This window comes from Anser anser (genome assembly GCF_964211835.1).
Source record: "Anser anser genome assembly, chromosome: Z".
NCBI classification, from domain to species: Eukaryota; Metazoa; Chordata; class Aves; order Anseriformes; family Anatidae; genus Anser; species Anser anser.
The window spans coordinates 47,399,315-47,425,794 of record NC_139723.1 but is presented as its reverse complement, the minus strand read 5'-3'; the positions used below and the strand labels follow the sequence as shown (position 1 = coordinate 47,425,794).

At 37.8% G+C, this 26,480-nt stretch overlaps 1 protein-coding gene across 8 annotated transcripts in view; it reads right to left on the bottom strand.

The window, feature by feature from the left end:
- The window catches only part of PRUNE2 (prune homolog 2 with BCH domain), a 140,756-nt gene that overhangs the window by 15,147 nt on the left and 99,129 nt on the right, over window positions 1–26,480 (bottom strand). For 6 of the 8 annotated variants that reach the window (XM_083816553.1, XM_083816554.1, XM_083816555.1 and 3 more), the window contains 4 exons: window positions 12,433–12,512; window positions 11,257–11,457; window positions 7,667–7,843; window positions 828–930 (listed from right to left, as the gene is read on the bottom strand). In XM_083816553.1, the coding sequence (XP_083672679.1) occupies window positions 828–930; window positions 7,667–7,843; window positions 11,257–11,457; window positions 12,433–12,512 (561 nt within the window). The remainder of the gene's footprint in view (window positions 1–827; window positions 931–7,666; window positions 7,844–11,256; window positions 11,458–12,432; window positions 12,513–26,480) is intronic. The other 2 variants (XM_083816556.1, XM_083816558.1) reach the window with 1 other exon arrangement.

Here is a 26,480-nt window from a genome sequence, read left to right as displayed (position 1 = left end):
TGTGCTCTTGCTGCAAGGTTTTGTGCCTTGTAAGCTGCAGATGGTGAAGGCCAGGCCTCTGCTGGCTGCTGAACTGACATACTGGGTATTAGCATAAAGAACTCCGGAATGATTGATTTTTCAGCAGCTGTAAGTGGAACTAGCTGGTGGCACTTGGGGGAGTTGCTGCCTTCACAGTTTTTGGCTGCCAAACGTAGTTGCTACTAGCAGTAATTTCACTGTGATAAATGTGGGTTGATTTGGTCAAATCTGTGTCCTGTCCAAGAGACACCACTTATAACTGAATCAGAAGCAGCTGGAGTCAGAAAAAAACACTTTGAGCTGTTTGTGTCAGCAACTGTCATTTATCCTGTATTTTTCAAACAAGTGTCACAAAATGGTCTTGTGACTCCTGAACACAGACACAGCATATATTAAAAATATCATACACAATGATGTATCATGGCATTGTATAATAAAAAATGAAGAGTGAAAGCCAGTCTGGTGGTCACAGGCCCTGCTGATTGTTCTCTGTAAGGACTGGAAATCGCTAGTGAAACAGTGGGATGATTGTGGGTCCAAGAAGCTGAAGACACTGTATTCTTTATCCTTCAGGGAGATACTACAGTCAGATTTGTTTCTGACAAATACACCTTAATTTGGGAGGGTGAGTGGGTAAGGAATAGTACAGTAAAACACCACTGAGCAGTTTATCTAAAACTGCTATTTTACTTGTCATTCAGATTGCTCCCCTTCTAATGACCCACGTTACCTCTTCATTAAAGACAGGTTATCTCTCACTACACAATTTTGAGAAGACTCTGTCACATTGTTCACATATCACTCACAGGAAAAGATTTTCCATGACATAGTTGTAATCAGTTCGGCTGCTGTCTGGCAAGAAGCACGCAGCAAACACAATGATAGCATTCAGACCATCACCATAGTATCCTGTGGAACAAATAAAAACGCATTTTTATCTTTGTCAGAGGCTCTTACCAAGATAAATTTAGAAAGAAATCTCTAAGTCCTGGAATAGATTGATAATGTCTCCTGTTGAAGAAGACAGAAAATGAATGAATGATCACCAAGTGATAAGGAAGTAGGATAGTGAGTTATGTTGAATTCCTGCAAAATGTGCTTAGCACAACTAAGAGTAAACTTTTTATAGATGCCAGCAAAAAAGCCTCAATCTACTTTGTAAGTAATGCAATTCTATCTGAACTCCTGGTTCATTACATCTCTATTGCAATTGTGTGCTGAGTGCTCACCTTAGCCTGGGGAATAAGTTGCTAAAGAAAATACCTACATTTGTCATCCTGCATCTTTTGAATGATGTCTCCCAAGGTCTCACAATCCAATTTCATTTGTCTTGTGCAGCTCCAAAGGCATCAGGATATTACAGTTATGACTGCATGACACTATACCTTAAAAGCTCCTGAGGATCAGTTAAATTCTTTGCTGCAATATTTGTATAAAATATTTCTTTACTGTGGATACTCCGATTGTCCAATACCAATGCTCTGTGGTCTCCACCACTGCCTAATGATACCTGTAAACCCTTAATGCTGCAGCATTACAGCTCTGAGGTTCAAAATAGTTACTTGCTACCCAAAAGAAAATATTTTTTTCATGGTTTATTAATGTTGGTCAATCTTCTTCACAATCTTTCGCAGTCCCTACAGATTTCTGTTACAAAATACATATAAAGTACTCCTGCACTTCAGATAAAAGTCTGGGATTTATTTAAAAGATACTTGCAAATAGGAGGCAATTTATAAAGATTAGGGAGAAATGGTTGCATGTAAATACTACTAGAGACACATGGAAATAAAGGCTGTTTATGTTGAGAGGATGATTGAAAGGCTTTTGAAGAGGCTGGGAGAAATTAACTATGAAGGAGACAATGTTTGTGGAGGAAACCCTGAATTTCCCGAGGAGATAGGAACACATTCCTGACAAAATTCAGGATAATGCCGGCACCCACACAGCACTTTCCTAAAGAGATCTTAGGACTTTTACATTGTTTTTTTTTTTTTTTTTTGGATATTAGTGAGCAGTATACTAGCCTAACTCAAATACTCACAGAATTTCTTGTATTGTACCCAGCAGCAGAGTAAAACAGAATTCCTTATGGAAAGGATGGAAAGGCAGGGATCACATATAATCCACGTGTTAACCAGGGAAGAGCTGAGGGGCTAGTATTTTTTCTCCTTTCTCATTCAGCACCTAAAGTGAGTCTCACCTAGCTGAAATAAGGAAAACTAGAAGACGTTTATATCAAGGAATTCATTTTTATGTGGCTTTGGAAAATGCACAATCCCTGACAAAATGGATGCTTCAAGACAAATGAGCTCTTCCATGCCGAGAAAAATCACAGCTGACTAATCTCAGTGCTATGCCAGCCATAAAGACATGCACAGAAGTGCTCTTCATTCATGGCCCTCAGGTGTTCCTTAAAGGACTAAAAAACACCACTGCTTCCCCATTTATGGGGGGAGTGAGGGGGTCGAAGGTGGATAAGCCTCTGAGGCATGTCAGGAGCCTCTTGCTTTAAGCTATATTACTTCATATCAAGGCTTTTCAAAGCAGCTTGTTGAAGGATGATGCTGGACTTCCTTCTCGCAGAATTTGATTTGGTGGCTTTGACTAAATATAATGTATTGGGTAAACTGACAGTGTTTATTTGTTTTGTCAACATCAAATTAAGAATGCTAGCCCAGACCTTATCCACTGAGGAATAGTTTGCACACTGCAGGAGGCTTGCCATCATTAGTCTAAAGTCCCCCCATGATGCTGGCATGGAAGGGATGTTCCAGCTCTGTGCAGTAACCTTCCTCTGGCTCCCAGTGGCCATGGGCTTGCTGAGCTAGAGAAGCCACCATACAACAGCAGCACAGCATTTGTCTGTCCACTGTCCTCTGCAATATCACGCTGTGCCTTGCTCCTTGCTTTTGGAAAACACAGGCAGGCAAAAGAGCTCAGGATTAGGGAACAAATTCAAGCCAAATGACAATGTGGATATAACCAGGTTAAGGCACATGACATAGCATGGTGTGGCAAAACTCCAACTCATGTTGCGATCCAGTAACATGAATAGCTTAGCTATTGTTATAGATATGGCTGATTGACTTTGGAAAACCAGTAGAGATCTCAAGCTCAAATTCAGAGGGTAGCATTGCATTCTCTAGCACAGATGTACACAGGGAGGGGGAAAAACTCCTCTTTTCAGCTCCTTCACCTTGGTGTGAAGAGCTTGGTGTGAAGGAATGTCCAAGTCTTCTCAAAAGAAACAAAGAAAAAACAACTCCACCTCCCACACTCACCACCTAATTTGAGTCTTTTATATATTTCCTTCTTCTCAGATAGACCCACACATTTTCAAAGAGAATGCACTAAATTAATCTTGCCTACTCTAGCCTATCCTCAAATAAATCATTATGGAATAAGGTGGTATTTTTTCCCTTTGCTTTAAAAATAGAGATGGGATTTTCCTCCTTATACCAAAAAATCCTTAAAAGATTTTCCAAGACAACTTATATCATGGTGCCACAAAGCAGTTTGCCCAACTGGCTCAGAAGTGTGGCACCAGGAGCACATTGCAGCTGCTGTGTCCACTAAATTACACAGCACAGTTTGCAGTTCTAACAATGCACAAATGAAAAGCCCACAGATAGATTTAAAATCACAGAATCACAGAATTGTTAAGGTTAGAAAGACCTCCTTCTAAGGTTAGAAAGACCTCCTTCTAACCTGTTAATCTTAGAAAAGACCTCCAAGATCAGCTGGTCCAACCATCACCCCACCACCAATGTCACCCACTAAACCATGTCCTTAAGCACCACGTCCAATCTTTCCTTGAAGACCCCCTTGGACGGTGACTCCACCACTTCCCTGGACAACCCATTCCAATGCCTGACTACTCTTTCTGAGAAGAAATGTCTCCTAATTTCTAACTTAAACCTCCCCTGGCACAACTCGCGGCCTTTCCCTCTAGTCATATCACTAGTTACCTGTGAGAAGAGGCCAATCCCCAGCTTCCCACAACTTCCTTTCAGGCAGTTGTAGAGAGCAATAAGGTCTCCCCATTGCTTCTTACAAATGCTTGGAGACAAGGAATATTCACTTAAGGGAGAGGTGTTTTTTAATTCCTCACTAGAATCCAGTAAAAGCTATTTGCCCAAATTCTCAGTCAGTCTATGCCAAGATATGTATGACTGAGGAATTTCTCCATCAACATAGGTAGAAAGCAATCACACCTAGAATGCCAAGTTATGTCTACTCTCCCCTTTCCTATTTTGGTGGCTAATGCCTAGATTCTGGATGAGGCTTTATCTATCATCTAGCAGGGAGGAATGTTCAACAAATCACTGAATCATCAGCGCAGAATGTTCAATAGATCACTGAATCATCAGGGACGTCCGATTTACTTATTTTAGGCAGAATCTGTGTTTAATCTTAAAGTTACTGGAAAGATTCCTGACACTCCAAAGATACTAAAGTGTGTCCAAAGGGATCTTCATGCAGAATACACCTAACTGCCTTAGTTACCTAACTGTAACAACTACCCAAGCTGTCAAGTTTTCTCACAACCCATGCATCAAAATAATATAAATTCTACACCTTCACTGAAGAGCTCTGCCACTTCACAAACACAGAATTTAATACCAGTTCTTAATCACTATGATATGATTAGATTTCAGGCAAAAATTCCAATTAGGTGAGTGGAAGGCTAAAACTTACTGTTCAGGCTCACACTTTATCTTTGGCAATGGCTAAATTACTGAGCAGCATCCATTTGAAGGTAAAGGAAACTCAGTGTTCTTTACCTTAGATTCGAGTGATCTAAAAAAATGAGATGTCAGACATGTAAAAATCTGGCACAAAATATACTGAAAAAATAGCAAGTGAATATAAATCATAGTATCATAGAATGGTTTGGGTTGGAAGGGACATTAACGATCATCAAATTCCAACCCCCCTGCCATGGGCAGGAACACCTTCCACTAGACCAGATCAAAGCCCCATCCAGCACCTTCCACTAGATCAGTTTGCTCAAAGCCCCATCCAACCTGGCCTTGTTACCTTGGGAAACAGGGAGTATGCATCATGGAATTACTACAGAGTTATTACTCCAAATAAAAAGGACAGCATTTCCAAAATAAGGGCTCAAAGAAAGGTTTTGTCTTCTGGTAAGAGCAACTGTCACAAAACACTGGAATAAAGAATCCATGCTTTGGTAACTTGTCAGATTTGGCAAGCTAATTTAATAATTTCATTCAAAAAGAGGATAAACAGAAGTTGAAAGCAAACATTAAATCAGTATGAGATCATTCACACCTGCTACCTCACTCCTTATTGCAGAGATATCTTGACTGAAACGAACACCTTTCTTCATCACAACTACTCAACTGTATTACAGTGAGGTAAAGCAGAAAGAATCAGTGAAGTCTCTTTGCCTATCAGTACTGGAAACCTAAATTTGTATCCTGATTATTTCACACTGAGAACTGAGATGAATAGCCTAAACTCCCACGGATAACTGTACGTTGGTATATCCTTTACAGTTACTATAAGAGATGTCTGCCACTGAAACTAGTACTTCTTAAACTGCCAAGCAATACCCAATTAAGGGCTACTTCTCCACCCACTAAAATGGAATGGTATTCATTTTTCATATAGGTTGATATACATGTATACATCAGCATCTAGCAGAGTTATATACATGACAGTTTCTACCACAAACATACCTAAATTACTTTACAACATACAAAACCCAAAACAAACAAAGGAAAAAAAAAATATAAATAAATACTATTAGCGAAGCCTCAAAATCTTATGTTTGTTTCCTAAATTATGCCATCTATGGCTATTTGCTAAACCGTGTCTGAGGTGTCACGACATGCACAGATCTCTGATGGTGCTGTTATGACAGAAAAATGCTTGGAGGATTAAACATCTTTACTAATTTTGACTAAACCTTTTGCACACTGGACAATATAAGCATCTGCAGGCCAATCTCTAGGTGCTTTTAATGTAAATGTACAAATTTGAGGATGACATCCTCAAGTAATATAGTATTTTATTTATGTAACAACACTTATTTTTTACCAGATTGAGATTCAGCACTGAAAATACACCGGAAACACTGGTTTAGCTTTAAATGATGCTACAGATCAGCAGCACTGTGCCAGAAGCATCCTCATACAAACAAATCTTACCTCTGAGATGCTAAATTACCTGTCTGAATTTATGTAAGATTAGAATAATTTATCTTTACCTAATACCATACTTAACAGCTGGCAAACTGTATCCCACAAACATATAGAATGCAAAGATAATCTAAACCTGAAACACCAAGGACAAAGCACTTAAATGGTTTTGCTTAACATTATTCTTTCAGTAGCTATAGTAATATTTACCCATTTGAATTAAATTATGCAGAAGTGTATTAGTAATACCAGAACTATAAATTCTCTAGCAATGATAGGGAGCAGATGATCAAAGGAGACAATATAGTAAGCACTTGAGGTCATTTTCCTACTTCATTTTCTGACTTCAAATGTTTTCTTTGATATTCTGTTTGATAGTTATTAACAAATTATGTGAAGAAACAAAACAGTTGCTGGTGAAATGCTCTCAGCTGACAACTATAAATGGCAGAAAAATAAATTTGAGGAGCTTAAATAAAAATTAAATGAGGAGCATAACCAGGGAAATGGAAGCCCAAGGGAAAATTATTATTCTTTCTTTTGCCATTCCAATTATTTAAATCTAGGCACCCACAATCATAGAGCACCATATCTCTTCATGCAAGAAGCTTTTGCTATAATCTAGAAAATAAAATTTTAGATTTTTTTTTCTGTAGGACAATTTTTTTCCTTGATCTGAAGTTCTAGTCTACAATAACCAGATTGTTACTGACGCATGTATCTCAGTTTATTTGTTGCTTCTGAAAGTGCAAGTGAAAGTATTTAATGTACTCATTGCTGGGTTGAAAAGTCTGACCAGGTTGATTTAGTCTGGCCTCATTACTTGCTTCACTCATGTACTTACTGACAGCACCAGTGTAAGAAAGATCAAAATCAGGCCATCTTTACCTTCCAAGAAAAAATCAGCTCTGTGCTGAAGTTATGGACTGGGGAGTGAAGGTTACAAAGTCTTCCCATGTCAACCATCACTTTTACAGGTACAGAAACAGCAACAGAGAAATGTGAAACAAACACTGGCTGATCTAATCAAACAGGAAAGACCTGTCCTGATGCAAGTGTTTTTTCTGAAAATACTCTCCTATGAGGTCTCTAACTGGCTTCAGTTCATTTGAAGGCTTCTTAGGACCCCCAGCTGACAGTATCTGCTCAAACTGTCTTTTGAATTATGACCAAACTGAAAACAGGATGGCTCACTTTGGTGCTATGCCAGTAGCTCATTGATACTCCTCCAAAAGAAGCTTGAAACTCCTTATATCATAACAGTGTCTTCCTAAGAAGGATTAATATGGGCCCTAAAATACAATAATGCTTCTGTAATTTGATGGGGTTAGTCAATTCATTGCTTATAGCTGTGGCTGAAAAACAAACCCTCTCTCTTTGCTAATATAATAAGTGAACTAAAATTGAAATAAATCATGCTTAATAGAGCATGAATTTTCACATCAATCTAAAATATGCATTCAAGGTTTTCCTACCTCCATGTGAAATAACCTTTTTGTAAGGTTCAATAACTTTCATATCAATTCTTTGTTCTTGTTCTCCAATAACCACTGTTCTCCATAACCTGTTGTCCTCTCGCTCCTCCTCAGCAGTGTACTCTGGAATTGATTCAGACTCCTCCTGGGAAGCATCCTTAATAGCTGTCTGCTCTTCTGAAAAAATAAAGATGTATATTATATATTAATGGAAAAGCTCTAAATATTTTTTCTCTTACATTCATTTAAGTGGACAATGAGTGTCATCAAACCACAGCAAGTATAAAAGAGGAAGGAGAAGGATAGAATTGGAGAGTAAGCAAGTGGCTCTGGTACAGCAGGACTATTGAGGTCTGGATTTTATCTGCCATCTGTCTTGTATTCTTTGTCCCTAATTGCAAGTAAACTCTGTTTGAAGGTGCCTTTCTCTGAGGCAGATTCTCTGGTATGTAACAAAAGCTAAGCCTACCACCAATTCCTTACTATATTCCCACGCGCTGGAATCTTGCAAGAATGTAGTTATGATTCTATGATTCTCTATTTCAGCTCTTACCTATTGATCTATCTGCCAATGAGTTAAAAATATATTCAAGTTAAAACGTGTCAATGGTGGAAACAGGAATGGAAGATCAAGAAACACATACACATGTACAAATAACGTGACCACACAGGACTTTTCTCCTTAGGAACTGCAAATTAAGGGACTTTAAGGAGTCATAAGGTTGGGAAGAAGAACGAATTGCAAAACATGTTTTTTTTATTCAAACATACTAACTCAAATTGGTTTAATACCTGTCGTTCAGTAGGTTATACGTTGTGGAACTGAGGTATATGTTCATGCCTTCTCACAGTGCAATGCTCATGATGTTTAACAACATACTTGGCGTTCACTTTTTAAATATTATTTATTCAGTGATATTGGGAATGACCTTACAAAATACATAAACCCCATAATCACAAAACTAAGTATCTTAATGCAATTCTGTATGATGTTGATCTTGTAAAGATACCAAGGGAAACAATATGAAAACTACATACACGCATGGTACTAGATCTCCCTGTGAAAAAGTGATTCTGTTTTACTGCCTGGAGTGTTGATTTTGCAGAGAAAGATGAACTAGTGTGAAATTCAGAAGAGAAATAAAAATCTGTAGATAAATAGTAATTTGATTTGGGGGCAGGCCTTCATCTATTTGCACAAACAGTTTCGTAAATGCAACTTTATGTCACCTAATGTAAAAAACATGAAAAGCTCATTTAAGAAACAAGAGCAGGTTTTGAAAGAGAATATTTAAATTTATGTTATCAGTGACAACAAACAAACAACAACTGTGAAACTGCTGTTGACCAATCCCTAAATAAGTCAGGTGCTAGTTTAAGACGTTGGTATTTCCACTCTCATCTGGTTTCTTGCACATTGCAGTTGTACTGATTCTTCTTTTCATCATTCTTCTACACTACAGGGTTTCAACATTTCTTGTTTTACATAGCCATCAGTTTTCCAGTGATGATGTGACCTCCTGAGTTGTGACAACAGTCTTACTTTTCTCAGTCAACTTTCACAGTTTAAATGGACCAGTAGCAGTCTGAGGGTGAGAAGCTAAAAAATCATTGCTCTCTACAGTTTCAACAGCAATGTCGTCTCAGTACTTACTGGGGTTTGGCACAACACTACAGAACCACTGAGCTGTGGGAGATTATTCATGCTGGTAACAGCACAGCACATACTGGTAACAGAAGGGTGACAAAAGTACAAAGGCTGTTAACCACGCATATAAACCATTCTTCCCTAGTTCTTATGACTATACTGTTAGCTATCAGATCCATGCTATATATAGTCCACTCACATTATTGTCAGCTTATTTTGATAAATTGTGACTATTTTTGCCTTTTCTACTATCTGCGGGCTCATGTAATTGTATGATGTTTTGCCAATTAAGTATGTCTAAAATCAAATTATATATCTGTAAAAATGTCACCAAACTTCACATTTAGAAAACAACAAAAAATCTGGGGCAAATGCTTGCCGTAAATATAACTGCCACCAAAATCAGTGGAGTTGAATTTACTTACTTTAGGGCTTTTGCTTAAAGGCAAAATCTGTTCCATGGCAGACAGAGATTTTTGCTCTCATGCAGTGGTCACAACAATACAAAAGCGTGTGTGTGTGTGTGTGTGTGTGTGTTAGATTAAACCTTTGGTACATAATATTCCAACCATCTAGCAACTCATCACTATGCTCTGCATCTACCCATAAGGAAATCAGCCTTCTAATGAGAAGTGACATTAGAGACGCTTATGCATGACTGAGTGCACAGCAATGCCTCTTTAGCAATACCACTTAAACCAATGCAACTGTTCCTGCATGCTCAAAAGAGCATACAGTTTTTTAAATTATAGTGACCTCACTAGCAACAAAGAATTTAAATGCAAGAGAAAATTCAATTTAAATGTAGCCCTTTTAAAAGTTTCTTTCTGTTTAGATTGAAAAATGCTTATGATCTTTAGGTATCTACATTAGTGAATACAGTTCCCATATGGTTCTTCAGGTACTAGCATGAATGGATGTTATCACCCTATTTTGTGCATCATGAGGGTAAGTAAAGTGAGTAAGGCAGTGCAAGACACTTTTACACCACATGAGAAAAAATTATTGTCTTGAGATTAGTATGCAAAAGAAGAATGGAGTGTCTGTGGCTCTTCCTAAGTAAAATAAGACAGGTTTCATACTTCAGGGTGTATCTATACTGTACAGCTGGCCCTACTGAGAAAGCATATTTAAATTGGTGGAATGACGAATTTTGTTGTTCCATTACATGAGCTAGCTTTATCATGCCGCGCACACACCTTACATGTCTCAGGTTTCCAACCATACATGGGAATAGAAAAAGACCTTTCTTACTAACAAAAGACCTTTCTTACCATGCTGCGTCTATTTCATTTACACACTGCAAGCTCTTTGGTGCAGCTTTTGTACAGAGTGAATGGGTGCAAAACCCAGCTGGGTGTTTTCCAATCATCCGAAGAAATGATTAGGACACAGATAGTGCCTGAACTTCAGCATATTAATATTCTGGTAAACTTCATGGCAAAATCTGGAGCTATCATGACAGGAGAGACTTTGGGATGAGATTTTCCAATTCAGCCAATATATTTCACACAACGTTATATCTCTAAATACAAATGATGTAAGTATAATATAGAGCTGGTCACTGAAAGTGCAGTTAGGTCTAGTGTTCCCTTACAACAGACAGCAACTGCTTTCTCTTTACTGAAAGACTCTTTTCATACAAGTCCTATGATTAGAGCTGGACAAAGAAAGGAGTTAGATTCTATCCAGGTTGCTCTTCTTATTTTATTTCATCAGTTGATCAGCTGTACTATTTCTTTCTGCACTCTGCATAAGTAGGAATGTATTACTTTACACAGGGGGAGAAAGGTTAAAAATAGCAGAAAAAAATATCTGGAAACCTTACATTAAATCTCAAATGCATTAACCATATTCATAGCCTGACTGACATGAAACCGATCATGTAAACAGCAAATAAAGAATCAGAGATGAACTGTAAATCTACAGTTTAGAAAGCTACCTTGCCCAGTGTATTCAAAAGAGTCTGCTTCATCAGGAGTGTCAAGGTCATCTACATTGATGTCAATTTCATCTGGCGTGTCCAAATTATCATCAGAAAGCACAGAACCTTCACTCTGGTCCAAAGAGAGATTGATATTTGGAGCAGTAAGCTTTATCCTTCTGGGATGGGAACCATTAAGATCAAGAGAATTTGGAGGTTCTGAAAGAAGAGAAATAAAAAAAGAATTTCATTTTATATGCATACAATTTGTCTTCCACATATTTAAGAATCACTGGCAAACATACTGGGATAGACCATTTATAGTAACAACAAGCCATTTAAGACCACCTAATATAAAGCAGAAATATCACACATTAATGCTTAAAAAAATAAAACAAGCTTCCACAGGAATGGCAGATGTAGCCGGGAGCACTTGAATTATGTAACATCCAGATTCACTCTTTTTCACAATCAGCCAAAAATCAAGCTTCACACACAATCTGACCCACAGGGTTTAAGAATTTAAAGAGCAATATACAAATCATGAGTTATGAACAAATGCTCTGTTGAATCCAGGAGAAAATAATATGAGTGAACATTCCCTCTAAGTCTCTCTTTTGTCATGCTCTTGCTGCTATCCAAATGGTGCTGATTTGCAAGTAGGAGCTATGTCTTTAGTCTTGACTAAGACAGTATTGTATCCAATACAATAACAGAAATAAAAATACCTCTCAGTCTCATAATCAGCCTTAATTAAAAGTAGTCTTAAATAAAACAAAAGTTAGGTATAGCTCTGTCCCTTGCCACTGCATTAAGTGCCACATTTCAAGGTGTTCTTAGTTCACTTAGACAGTAATCAAATATAAGATAAATAATAGTGATTACTTAAACATCATAGGGACTAAACAAGCAATGACAATAATGCACAAGAGGAAATACTGGCAATTATCATTTGTTAAGTGAAGAAGAAAATTGACTAAATAAAACAAACTTAACAATTTTTCTTTTTTTTAACACTGCACTGACATTTATTTTATTTTATTTTACTTTATTTTATTTTACTTTTTTATTTTATTTTACTTTTTATTTTACTTTTTATTTTATTTTATTACCATCACAGAAACACCCTTACCACATAATGAAATTCCAAGGGACTAAGATATAATTAAGGTAATAAGTAAGAGCTTCTCTTACCGGGTCTCATCTCTGTAGAAACGGGGCTTAATACACCCTCAGCAAAGGGGATGTCCATTCCTACATTCTCTTGTACCAACCTAAGAAATAAAATATAAATCAAAACCTTGAAGAGATTCACAAGTTGACCACAATCTCAATATAAGTTGTGTGGTCTCATATGGAACTGTACTTTTCCTCTACCAATCCAGTTTAGAAGTCTGATACCAAATTAATGTAAGTGAGAGTTAAACACAGCTGCTGTAATTCCATTATGCAGTCCTTACCACTTATTTACTCATGTCTGTAGAGCCTTTGGAGACTATAGGTCTCACACAGCAACTTTTATTTGGATCAAGACATAGCAGAGTATAATAACAGGCTGGCAAACATCAATGCTTCTCATTCTACACAAATGAAGTTCGTCTTTTGTCATCGGGCAAACAGAACACATCGTTGAGGGAAGCTTCAGCTACTCTTTGCAAACTGCACATCACAGCAAGAGTTTTATAATTATATTTTCACTGCTGTACATACAGTTACTGTATAGCAAAATTCAGATCATGAGGGTTTTTTTCATTCTTTTAATATCATTTGTACTTGAAAACTATTTTGACCCAAATCAGTCATTTTGTAATCCTGAAGAAGCTGATGTCCTGCATTGAAAGCATACAGAAAGCATAAAAGTGAGAAACAAAACTACTTCACACATTTTTGAAGACTAAGATGTTGCAAAATATCCTATCTAGACTACATTTTTAGGAAGATAATAAGAAATTATATTTGATGTAACTACATATGACACATAAAAGTCATTGAGTGGTAAAAATTATAACAAAGGTCTTTGAATGTTTAAAGTAAACTGACTTGAACTGTTTTCATGTTTATTGTCTATTCAAGTATTTTACAAAATGCTTGCTGGAAGGATGGTTCAGATAGGAAAAACATTTTACATTTACAGGACACTCTTGACAGCTTTGATATACACTAAAAATGTGACTCCAAAAAAGCTTTGTTTGTTTAATATTATAGCATTTTTTTTCCTCTATTCCTGTTCCAAACTGTTTTTTTTTAAATGAAAGTTGAAGAATAGAATTTTTACGCTTCAATTAACAGAGATGTGATGAGAGCAAAGTGGGTGCTTTTCTCTGCCACAGCATCGGCTAAACTCTGCTCTGCATGATTCAGCTGAGCGGGTCTGAACAGGCTTGTCTTGTTTCTCTTAAGTTTCCTCCTACCCATGCTTTCCCCATGAGGACTACCCTCATTACTTCACTGTGTGCAGACAGGACTCTTCTGGCCAATCACTGCTTCAGAGTATGAGTATAGTTTCTGTGATTTCTTGTTAATTTTGCATACATTTAAATATAAATGTGTACATGTAGGCCTAAAGGAGCTGAAGTCTTCGCTGTGTTCAGCATTATAGAAGATCTTTACCCGAAGCCCCATACCATATAATCAGATAGGGAAATCAGTGAACTCACATGTTTTCCCATACAAATAATAGACATGATAAGGTTAGAGCCAACAATGTTTGTGCTTCTCAGCTCATGACCAGGCCTTGTTTCTAAATAAAAATTGACATATATTCTTCTTCCTAACTAGTTTTACTAATTTATCCCCAATTGCTGTAGGTAGATATTTCATAAATACAAAGATTAACCACTTAATGATTTCCACATAAAGCACCAATTCTGGAATATGTATAATCACTGTCAAATAAGACTTGTGGTAGTCTTTCTCTCTGGATAGACAACAGAATGGTAAAGAAATTTGATACAAGTATCCTGCCCATGAGTAAAATGAATAGCATAAATTGTCTGTAATATACCATTTTCTTTTTTTTTCTGCATTTTAGTGTTATCTGTGTTTAGAAGCTGTACAGAAAACTAATACACAGAACACCACCACAATTTTCTTAGAAAATGTAAACAAATCATTATAGTCTTTGTCTTCTTTTGGTGTCTGTTCAACCTGTAGTAAAACATGTGTAGTGAAGTCTAGTTTATTCTTCTAAACTCAGCAGAGACAAATCTGAATTCTAACGACAAGCACTGTCAGTAACAGCTGGATAAGGTAAGAAATCATAGTGCTGGAAAAAGCGTAAGGAAACAATGAATACTTCTAATCCATTTTAAATTCAGATTAAGATTTTATGTTAGGCTTTATTAAGCTTACTAACTGTAATAAATAAGAAAATTTCCCAAATTATATCAGCTCAGGAATACTCAGATGATGACTTACAGGTGCTCAAGGGTGAATATTTTGGCTGGACTGAAGGGGGTTTGAACATTAACATACAAACCATTCATTTATAAAATTATCTTATACCCTCATCACACCAAAAGATAATTCCTCACTGAACAAGCTTCAGAAATCATTGCAGGTACTGATTTGAAGTGAAATGCTCTTCTTTCAAGTTGTGTGAAGAGCAAGTTACAGAAGAACAGTGAATTTTTTTGACTTCTTGTATTAAAAAGAGGTGATATTCTCTGCAATAAGCCTGTAAAAATGTTTGAGCGAAATTAAGAATACCGTACATCTCCTCTGTACGATAAGATCATGGATGAATTTTATATATGCTATGCCTACAGAAACTGACAATATAATTTGACAAAGCAATGTCCCACAATTCACTCAGAATTTTATGAGTTGCCTAGAATTTTAGCAATGCCTGGCATAAATTAGGATAATTCATAACATTTCTTGGATTGCTTGGAAACTACTTTTCTCCCTGTGGCATCTTGGCCCCCTTTTTTTTTTATATATAAAAAAAAAAGTGTATGTGCTTGGAGCAGGCATTGCTGTTTTCTCTGGAATCTCTTACACTTTCACAACATAATTTTCAAATGTTTTTCTGCTTTCAGTTGGACTACCACAGCTGAGTTAAAACCAGACATTTTATGTTACAGATGTGCTCACAAGAATGGTACATTTCTAGGGAATCAAAAGATGTTTATCTTTTGATAAATATGTTTCATATTCTTTGATTTGAATTTCTACTGAAGTACAGCTACTGCTACAGGCAAAATATTCAAAGAATATCTGTCGCTTAGGCATTACAAGTAAACAGCCTGAGAATCTGTCTGACAATCTCTAACTTTAAAAATGACGTGCCATTAGCATAAAGTCAATAGTCCATATCATTCTTATTGGGATATTTGACCTGGGAAGCAAGAGCCTGTTTACTACCAAATAAATAGTCAACAGACTTCTCAGAGAAGTAAGAGAAAAGCTGTTTTGGAGTAAGTCATGTTTTCCTAGAACCCTTCTGCGTTACCCAAACAGATTAAAAGATTCCTTGCCAGATGTGCATGTTCTATGTTCAGGCAAAGTTCATATTTTCAAAAAGCCTTAATTAATACTTATTCAGTCAAAAATTAATAGGCAATACAGACATCTTTCAAATCTGGTGGCTTTAGATAGCAGGTTTAGTCAACAGAGGGCATGGCTTCTGTTACACTGTACCTCAACACATGTCTCTGGTGGTGTTCTTCAGACAGTTCTTCCCCATCAGTGTGAGAATGAGCAAGATATGGATGAAGTTTGTTTTCTGCAGACATAGCTGCTTGTCTCCTGACAGATTTTGTGAGCATGTTATGCTGACTAACTCAATGCCTTGCAGAGGAATTTCTGGCTGTGCATAAGCTGAGAGAGTACCAGGTCTCAACAGCTCTTGGGAGGAAATCTAGTAATGAAGGATGGACTATATAAACTTAAATCAAGCAGCTATCTCCTTCTTTTCCCATGGACTACTTCACATAATCCCCAAATTCTGGTTTACAAAATTCCTTGCCTTTCATACAGGTGCAACTGATGCTGTGGATGATATGGCCAAAATATTAGAAAACATTTTTTTTTCCCCTTTCAGTGAATGCTCCTTGTTGAAGAAGTAAATTAAGCTACTTTAGAAAGCTTCATTCTAATCAGGTATGATTTAGTTGACTGATTAAAAAAAAAGAAAAAAAAAAGATCTTTCACTCGGAACTAAGGTCAAAGTAAAATAAGCTTTTTGTGTCATAAATGACTTCTTTTATGTTAACACACAGACCGGTCATTTAAGGATCAGCTGCACTGGGAATCAAGTTACTGCATATTTGCTTTGATAACTCAGGTCTACGTAGCTGTTCAGAAGTAGCTAAAACAAAATCTATTTCTCAAAGATGTTTCAGAGCAAGATGCCAAATTCTTGGTTGGGAGTGGTGGGGGGACACAACAGAGACTGAAGGCTGAAATCCTTTCCTTACTTTTTCTTGAACCTGGCATTCCTGTATTTCAATAAATCTTTAAATACTTCTTAGTATCCTCTCCAGTCAGTATTTCTCAGAATAAAAGTTATCCTCCCTGACTTTTCTAGATATAGCAGCATTCTGCTCTTTTGGAAAGAGCAGCTCTGAATATTCACAGCAGTATGTCATAATCCCTATGGGCTGTGCTGCCTCACCCTTGTGTCATACGTGATATATCACCAGTTTCCTGAGATGTGCTGCAGCTATTACATATCAAGAAGTTAAATTCTTTAGTCTAAAACAAATAAGCTCTCCAATGTATTGCTCTGAATGAACACCTGCAATCTGCAAGAGAGAGCAACGTTAATCCAACCTTTCTAAACTGAATCCCTCCACTCCAATCCACCACAACCCAGTCAGACTTTCAATGTTACACATTTTCCAGACTTCTGGGCTCACCAATACAAAAGTTTTAATCTGACATGGAACCTACTACTGCAAAACACTTTTCCTAATCAAGTAAATTATGTTTGTTCCATGCTGTTCCCTCTATACAAAGTAATACTTTTACATTTTTGTAAGATATTGAAGGCTTTTATGAAGTTTCCAAAGCAGGATTAGTGAAAGGAATGACAGAGATGAAATCACCTTAACTCATATTACTACATGCTTGTTTTTGAAACTAAATGGGAGGAGGGGAGATGAAGTATAGTGAAAAGGTTATTCAGAGACCAGACATCTGGCTTTTTTCATCTTCTCAAATTCCACATGTTACACAGGTACACCCTGCTCTCGGATGAAATAAAAGTCTTGCTTATAGACCATTGTCTCACTAATTTGCAGCAGAAAATTGAGCTATTTGGAGGAAGAATGTACAAACTGTGAAATTTTAGGGGCAAGAACAAGGTTAGGGAACTCCATCTCTTCCCCGATTTGCTTTTGCAGAGCATACCCCGCACAAAGCGACTCTCACTGGGCCCCCCGGCCCCCACCCGGTAACTCCACTGGTACACAAACACCAGGACCACAAAAGAAGAAAGGAGAACTTGAGGGACTGGACATGACAATCAAGTATTTTCCGTGAAAGGTATAAAAAAACCCACCTTGGTTTTTATCCATTAACGCCTGTCAGCTGGCTCTCAGCAGGGCTCCCCTGGGAAGCACCCTCACGACTGAAGGTGTAAGCAGGGGTCAGCGTCTTGCCAGGCCACGGCCAGAGCACGCAGCACCTTGTGCTAGGTGGTATTAAAGTCAACCTGCTGCAGCATTTAGGCTGCTCCACCAGCAGGATGCCTAACCACTCCAGGACAAGCTGATAACTGATAACAAGCTGTTCTTCTATGCTCAGAAAGAACAGGAAGCCTCCAAGGTGGAGCCGACAGCAAATCTTTAAGAACTCCACAAATGGGAATTTATTTCAGAAATCTACTGAGAAAAAGTGTTTTCTTAATTGCTATATTCCTCTCCAGATTACAATTCTGTGCTACTGAACAGAGTACTCTTATATTTACATGCATCCAACGCATCTCAACAGATAGCTAGCTAACTTACAAGGGGTGTTTTGCTGTCATCCATCTTTGTAGCTACTCCAACACTCCCCTCACCACACATAAAATAACAGCAAAATCCATTCCATTACCACTAATAAACACATGAAACATTATTTCCTTTTTAGAACAAAAACTGTTTTGCATTTATAACCAAACAAAACATCTTTCTTTCATGTTATATACTGTGTTTTAAAATAACAGCAAGTACCTATTTTCTGAAAATATTTCTCTCACATGGCGTGCTCAGTTACAGAACTCAAAACTACAACAAAAAAGATAAAATACACTCATTCTGTCCCCTGTTTTAAAAATAGCATGATTCTTCTGCTTACAGAAACAACTCCATAAGCTCCATACAACTGCAACGTGCTGTTTTGGAGACCTTTATTGCTAATGGCTTAATAACAAATCCTAACGTAATTTGCATGTATTTGCATTTTGATAATTATCATCCATTGAGGATGGATAGAAATGTTCTGCAAGCAATGTTAGAGAACTTTTGGACAACTTTAACAGCTGTGCCTATAGTCAAAAGGAGATACCATAGGAAATAAAGTGTGATTATGTAACATTGAAAAAAGAAAAACTGATAAAATATGGGGTGTAGTCTGAGAAAAATTTGACAAAAATATACAGGAAGCAACAGAGAAAGATGCCACGAATATTATTACCAAACAACCAGCTGGACTGTGCAGTAAGAGAAGAAGAAATATATTAACAAACACAGCCATTAAAACCAACCTTCAAAATTACTCTCTAAAACTAGTTATTTGCTACAAATTTTCAGACAATAGACAAAAATTTCTACAGTTGCCTCTTCACTGATAAAGGAGACTGCAGTGTGCAAAATTTATGATCCCTAAACTATAGTGGAGTATGCAGCAAATGAAAGCGACACAGACTGCAGAATTCAGTCTGTATCAATCAGAGACTGCTTCAGCAACACCTACATACCAAGAAAAAGAACATATTGGAAGGAATCCACTCCAGAAAATCTGAGACCAGGAAAAAAAAATATTACTTCTACTCACAGCTGTGTAAAATAATTATATTGTATACAGGTTACTTATAAAAAATAATTAATTTTATAACCTCCTGGGAGCTGCATTTAGCAACCATATGTTAGAATACTAAATTAACTGTTTTTCTATTGCTATTTATTTGGTACCTCTTAAACACAAATTAGTTCAGGAAAAGCCTATAGCTTGAGTGCTGGAATTTATGCCTAGCACAAGACTTTATTCCTGCTTCTAGATGCAAAACAAAACCCCCAAAATTATCTGTGCTGTCTTGTTTAAGCTAAAAACTTTATTAATCAAGCATCTGTGCAAATGGCAGCTAATCATTTTCATGCTCCCGCACAGTAGATAAACACATGCTAATATTCCCATTTTACAGAGAAACAAGTCATTCACTTTCTCAATAGCCACAGAATAAACCATTGCTAAAAATTAGTCAAGGTCATGATTCCCTAGTTTTTCATGTTTTGCTCTTCAGATTTAAAGCTTCTTTTAACTGATTGTGCTGTTAGTTGATCCTTTCCATATGCCATTTTTTTTGCTCCATTTTCAGCATCAACGTTGGATAAAAAAAAGCTAGGCATGTCTGTAAGAAGTAATATGTTTGGTGCAGGAAAATGTTGTCTTCTAGCCAAAAGATTTAGGTTGTTTTCATTTTTATATGTTAACTGGAACATGATAAAATTCTGAATTCGGGTCAATGAATATTTTTAATAGTTTTTTATAAAAATGTTTTCTAGCCTCCAAATAACTTTATTTTTTAGTGTCCGTTTATCTATCCATTTTGTTCCTTGCTCCTTGTCTTAGCTCAATACCATAAGTCTCGATTTTTTTTCAGGTAGCCACTCAGAATAGTAGTCTGTCCCATCTGCTCTTATCAATTTAAGCCTGTTAAAATATAAAAGCTGCTGTTCTTAAGCACACGCTGCTGCTTTCACTGCTGCGAGGCAGCCACAGGCTGTCTGTTCTGAATCCTTGCCAGCTCCCTCCCTGTGCCACAGCACAAGAGAAGCAGGCAAAGGCAGGGATAGATGCAGGGAGCCACTGAAGGACAAATCTAAAATAAATAGGTGAGTGATAATGTAATTCACTAGGCTATTTCAGCAACCTTACAAACATGCTCATAGATCAGGAAGGCTTACGAAAGGAATCCTTGGCCCCAGGTTTCTTTGATTATCTGTGACTTCCAGCCACACGAAATAAAAAAGAATCTCCATGCAGAATGAGGAAAAATGAGGATTTATTTAAATTCCAGACCTGGATGTCCTGTTGACATGGGGTCTTAGGAATGCAAGCCAGGCTGGCAATACCTGCAGGTAATCCCAGAGCCCCCAGAATTCCTTTCCTAGGTGTTTGTGTTCAGCAGGTCATAGGATGCCGTAGGAAAGACAGTGCAACCCAGAGAACAACTATTCAGTACCTTATGTTGTACTTTATGCATGCCTAAGCATTATTTACTGTGCACTGTTCAAACAGTGCTCTAAATGATCAGTCCTTTCGAGGGCTTTTCAGAGGTGCTAATCACCTGAGCATTAGGCATTTCCAAACATTATTTAACTTTACTCTGGACAACAGATTTATGTGTTGGGGCAATGAATTATTCATTATTACAGAAGTGAAACACAGAAAATAACTTTGAAAGTCTCATTTATTGGCAGCTCCTAAAATATGATGCCTAATAAACTTGCGGTTTTTTGATTTTTTTTTCTGAATACGGAGTATTTTGTAACATCTCCTATATGCCAGTACACATCTTCAAGACTAGCTGTCCCTGAAAAAGACTGGCACAGTCATGGCCCAGTGGCTTCACTTTGGCATCCTCAGAAAGAATAAATCAGACAGGTGTCAGAAAAGAAGGACATGAGCAATTCAAGCACCTGGTGACTAATGATCTACCCTGCACCACCTAAGAACCCAGTAGCACAGGCAGAAAGAGAAAACAATTCTTGTGGGCAGTGTTAGCTGCCTGTACCCATGAAATAGCACCATCTCCAATGATGCCTTTTACTGTGCACTGCAGAAGCCTGCTGGGCATTTTCTAATTTCACCCTTTTAACCATATTCTCTTAACACAGTATTTTGTTTGCAAAAGCATGTAAAGTAGATAGAGAATAACAAATATCGAGGTGGAAATAATATGCCACTTGATATCTACCTGCTCTGCTTTGGTATTGGACTCACATACCGCCATATGGTCTTGTGCTTGGACCAGCATCTCTCCTCTGTTATGCGCTCAGCTTAACCGAGACAGCAGAAAATTACTGGAATCGACAACACAAAGTTGGAGAGCCTGTGTGATGGGTGCTCCTCCATCGATTCTGGAAGATCAGAAGGTCTGGCAAGGAGCTACGTGGCTTCAGAGTAACATTAGCATTTAGAAGGCTTGTTTAAACTTATCTCTCTCCTCTGCATTTAATACATGTTGTTAATATTCTACAAATAAAATCTAAATGATCTGTTAATCAACAACTACCATTGAACAAATGCTACAAATACACTGTAAGAAGGTAATACCAGCAGAGAAAGGAAGAGTCAAGGATCTTTTACATCAGATTGACTTGAAGTATAACCTGAAAATATATGTTGTTTGAAAATTACATATATCTTTTTAAATTATCAAAACATTAGTCCTAGTTGCATATTTAGGATCTGTTTCCCAACACCCACTTACATTGAATAATTAATTATTCCTTCATAAAACTCCGTTTTAGGTTATTTATTCCTCACTTTAAAACCAGCTTTCCTTCCAGCATGTGCAGTTCACAGGGACCATTTTCCTGCCAAATCATGCTGTCTAAAGCACTCCTCAGAATACCTGCAGTTCCAACTAATGCAGTTGGCACATGAACAGCACTTAAAAAAGCAGCATGCATTCTATATCCAGTGCAGCCATCTGCACTTCCAGGATGTATGCTAATTGTTTGAGAGTAGGTAACAGGGTGGACGCTGCTGGATCAGAAGCAGAAAATCTTTAGGAAGTAGTACATTTTACGCCCGACGGAGCTTCTTCAGTGGAGTTTTGAGAAGTCCCCTCCAACCATTACTACAGTCTACAACTTATTAAACACGTGTACTCTCAGATGAAGACATGTTGGGATGCCTCTGACTTCTCTTAACCATTAGTAATAACCATTAGTTCTGCAACTGAACTAACGTGTCAACTTAGTGGCTATTTCCTCTTTTCTACTTTGCTTTTCTGTAGCATTGTCAACTTTTGCATTGCTCAATGGACTTGTTTCCCTGAATGTATGAATGCCAACAAGTACAATGATGATTATACTGTTTACCAAATACAAATAGCCAGAATCAAGTGTTTGAACGAAGGATCCTATGACAGATGAATCCTGTCTTACTCACATGCTAAAACATGTTTAGGGACAATTTTCAGAGCTGCTAACTGTAAGAACTCACTTAACATTAATATATACAGATTCATGGCACTTTTATCGGTCTGTTTATTAAAACATTAGGATTTTGCTAGCATTCCCTCGATTTCAAGCCTAGCCTTTGCACAATTTATAATATACTGATAAATATGAAAAGATACAACAACATTTTTATAAGGTATGATTTCTATCTTTTCCTCTCTTTGTAATGCTTTTTTCCTGGTCCTATTTATTTCTTGATTCCTTATCCTTCTATTTGCCACCCAACCAACTTCTATTCTTTTAGTACCTTAAATTTTGTTAATTTGTTAATCTACTCTCTTCTTCTCATTTCTATGTCACTGTACCCCCAAATTTCCATTTTTTCCTTCCTAATATAACCATGAGTTCATAATTTATGATGAATATTTTTATAATTTATAATCATCTTATCTACCAAAGACTAAAAATAACTATTCTACAAATACCTATGGAAACTAACTGCTACCTTTTCCCTATCTTGGCCATAACTGATCTATAGAAAAGGCTCTAAAAAAATGGTTTTGTTAAATCTTATTCTCTCTGAGTTGTCACGGACGTAGCAGATAACAGGGGAATGTAACAACACAGAATACTGAGCAGGAATTTTAACTGGGAAGACTAAACTGGAAACATCCTAACAGGTGTAAATTGGTGACTAAAATGATACCATCCCTAGTAGCTTATTTATGGCCTGGGAAAAACAGAGGAAAAGCCCAGCCATGAGCCATCATGGCACGTAAGCTCTGCTGAAGCACTAAAACCAGCACCAAAGGCAGCAGCCTTGCGGACTACTTGCACTGGCAGGAGGTGCTTACAGCAGGGACAGTGGTCAGGCCCTGCAGCAGGCAGGTCCAAAAAACCTTATGCTAAGGGGTGTGAGGGAAGCAGAAAGCCACCAGTTATCTTCAGAAGTAAATATTTGCTTCTGCTGAGTTGCAAGGGTCCCAGAAGCAGCAGAAAATTAAAAACCAACATAACTGTGGGAGAGACAAGGTTGTCAGACTGAGCAAAAATGCAGTGAGAGTGCAAAAAGAAATGCCAGACTGAAGAAGTAATGCAAAGGAATGAGGTGAGAAAATGCAGCTCCCCGTTTTCCCCACAAGGCACTCCTCATACATTTTAGCCTTGCAGGCACAATGGCAAGGTTAGCTACATGGTCTGGTACTTTAGACAATCTGGAAAAGGTGTACCCTGCTGGGCAGCTGTCCATCACATCCACCTCTTCAGAGTTCGCTGCCAGTATTTTCTGCTAAGGAGGGTGATCTTGTTCTTCTAGGACAGCATCAGCTTTCACCTGGCAGCAGGAAATAAGCCTTCTGCTGTCCAGTTTTCACAGCTGCAGTGGCTATAGAGTCTATATTATATGCTAAGTATTAATTAGAAATAACTCAGTAAGTTAATTCATAAATTTCCATAGCTGCTAAACCACTTCTTTCAATATCCAAATTCTTTCAATATCCAAAGGAAAAAAAAAAAAAAGCAGGTAAACTAAGAAAACTGTTGAGCAATTGGTCTTTTACACCCATTCTCCTTCTCTACCTCAGTCTTGTATTCTGCTCCTGTAGCACCATGTTTTCCTCAGTATTTGTACAGGGCCTGATAGGAAGTGTCTCTGATATTGGGGACACTACAGTGATACAAATAGCTCACAAGTGCTGTCAGAATCATATTCTCATGTATACATTATTTCTTCATAAGTCTGTGCACTACATATTTTATCTGAATGGTAAGACTGTACTTTAACATCATTTTTTCCCCTCTCTTTCTATACATGCAACATAACTGTTAGATAACACTGTTTTCTTGCTACTGCTGAATATTATGGGAATGTCACAAAGCAAAAAAAAAGACTGCTTGTAGTAGGATCTAAGTTTTTTAAGCAGTGAATATATGCCAATGCTAGGCTTGTCTCTAATTACACGAACTTTCTACAGCAATGTCCAGGTTTACACAGGGACAAATAGCGGACAGACTCATTAAAGACAGGAATAAAGAGGCTATTTTAGACCCCAGCATACCCCTGTCCCCCAAGAGAGAATAGGTGGGGGAACACAGCAGCCCTGGAGAAGTATCTTGGCAGGGTAAGAATTTGTGTGTCATTTCCTCCCGCTCCCCGCAGCTGCCTTAATGCCTCCTGACAGTGCTGCTGGAGCTGTGTGCGTTCTCCCTTTCTCGACATAGCTCTGCTTCCCAAGCATATTAATAAAGATAAGACCAGAGATGACATCTCTGCCTGCCCCTTATTCACTTACAGTGCTAAATGCACCTACCAACCCTGCATGTATTTCCTTGCATGTTGGTCTAAGTAGTGATATTTGGACGTTCTGAAAATTTTCTGTGCCCCCTGTACATCACTATCATTTGTCTGTTTATCACACTTAAAACTGAAAGATATTGTCATTCCTTCATCATGAATGGAAATACAAATGACTGAATGAAGCCAAATCAAGCTCCTTTTGTTAGATTTAAACAAAAACCGTGCCTGTACAAAACGACTTCTGCAGTATTTTTTCAGTCCTCTTAACACTGAGATTATCGCTGCATCCTTGGTCACGTACCTTCCAAGATTACAGTCTCTGCTCTTGCAACAATATAAAAGGCTATTGCAAATAAATTCAAAAACCATACATTTCAGTTGATAGCAAGAAAATTAAAACAATACCATTGTCAAGTAGTCCACAATAAGAGCTATCACAAACAATTGCTATGCTAGTAATTAAACAGCCTAGAAAGCAAGTTATCCAGTGACAAAGCCCAACATTCATTTTTGCTCACCCTATCCTCAGAGCCAGGCAAACAAACTGAAAATAATCTAAAGTGCTAGGTGACTGTACAGTGAAGTTTTGTTCCCTAATTACAAATACCATGTCTGCACTCAGACAAAAGAAATCCTGCTGAACCGATGCAAGCTTCTCTCAGAAAGAGCTGCAACAGAATTAAAATACAGCTGCCTGATTTTCAGTAATGAGGTCCAGGGTGTTTTGCATCCTGCTAACAAACATTTCCCCTTTTTCTGTCTGAAGTAACTGCAACAATAGAGCCGCTAATTGGAAAACCTGCGTATCAGCCTCTCGGTGTAAAGAGACGCTTACCTTCTAAAGACTCGAAGAGGCCTTTCTACTGGGAAAACAGTGAAGATGCTTTATTGCTGCACTTCAGCATCCCTCTTTCTGTAGCAGTTTGCTAGGAATACAGATCTTCCACCATTTTCTTGTCATGTGACTAGTGGTACTGCTAAATACGGGTGATCACCTGCCTTCAGATAGCCTGCTGTATGAACCAGCAGCTACGGGGCTTGGGTTAAGGGAACGCTGAGACGAGCACAGAACAGTGCTTTAGCCGTGAAATTTTTTTTTTTTTTTTTTTTTACGTTCCCTGCGGAGCTTTGTCACAGCATCTCCAAACTTTTACACGGCGAGTCAGCTGGTTGCAGTGAAAAGCTCCCCACTGTTTCATTTCAGAGCCTGAGGAAAGCCTGCGATGAGAGATTGCGTGACAAAAGTTCTTATGGATTCAGCCCATCTCAGCCCTCATTTCTGTTTGCATCGATGGCTATAGAGCACATGCATATTCAAACATGCTTTACATAATTTGTTCAGTTTGCAACTCAGCTATGGGAATGCATATGCAAATCTTTTTTTTCTTTTTAAACACAATTCACAAAGCAGGGTGAATACTGGGAAGACAAAACTGTATCAGCACCAAGAAGCAATGCTTGTAGCCTGTGATCACGACTGTGTTTCTTAGGGGTCTGCTTGAAGGAAGGACATTTGTTCCCATGCAGTGCAGTCCCACAGCCTCCTTTTATAAAAGCCTGCTGGGGGTATGGCCCTTAGAAATGTCAGTTGTTTACTCTGAATGGAA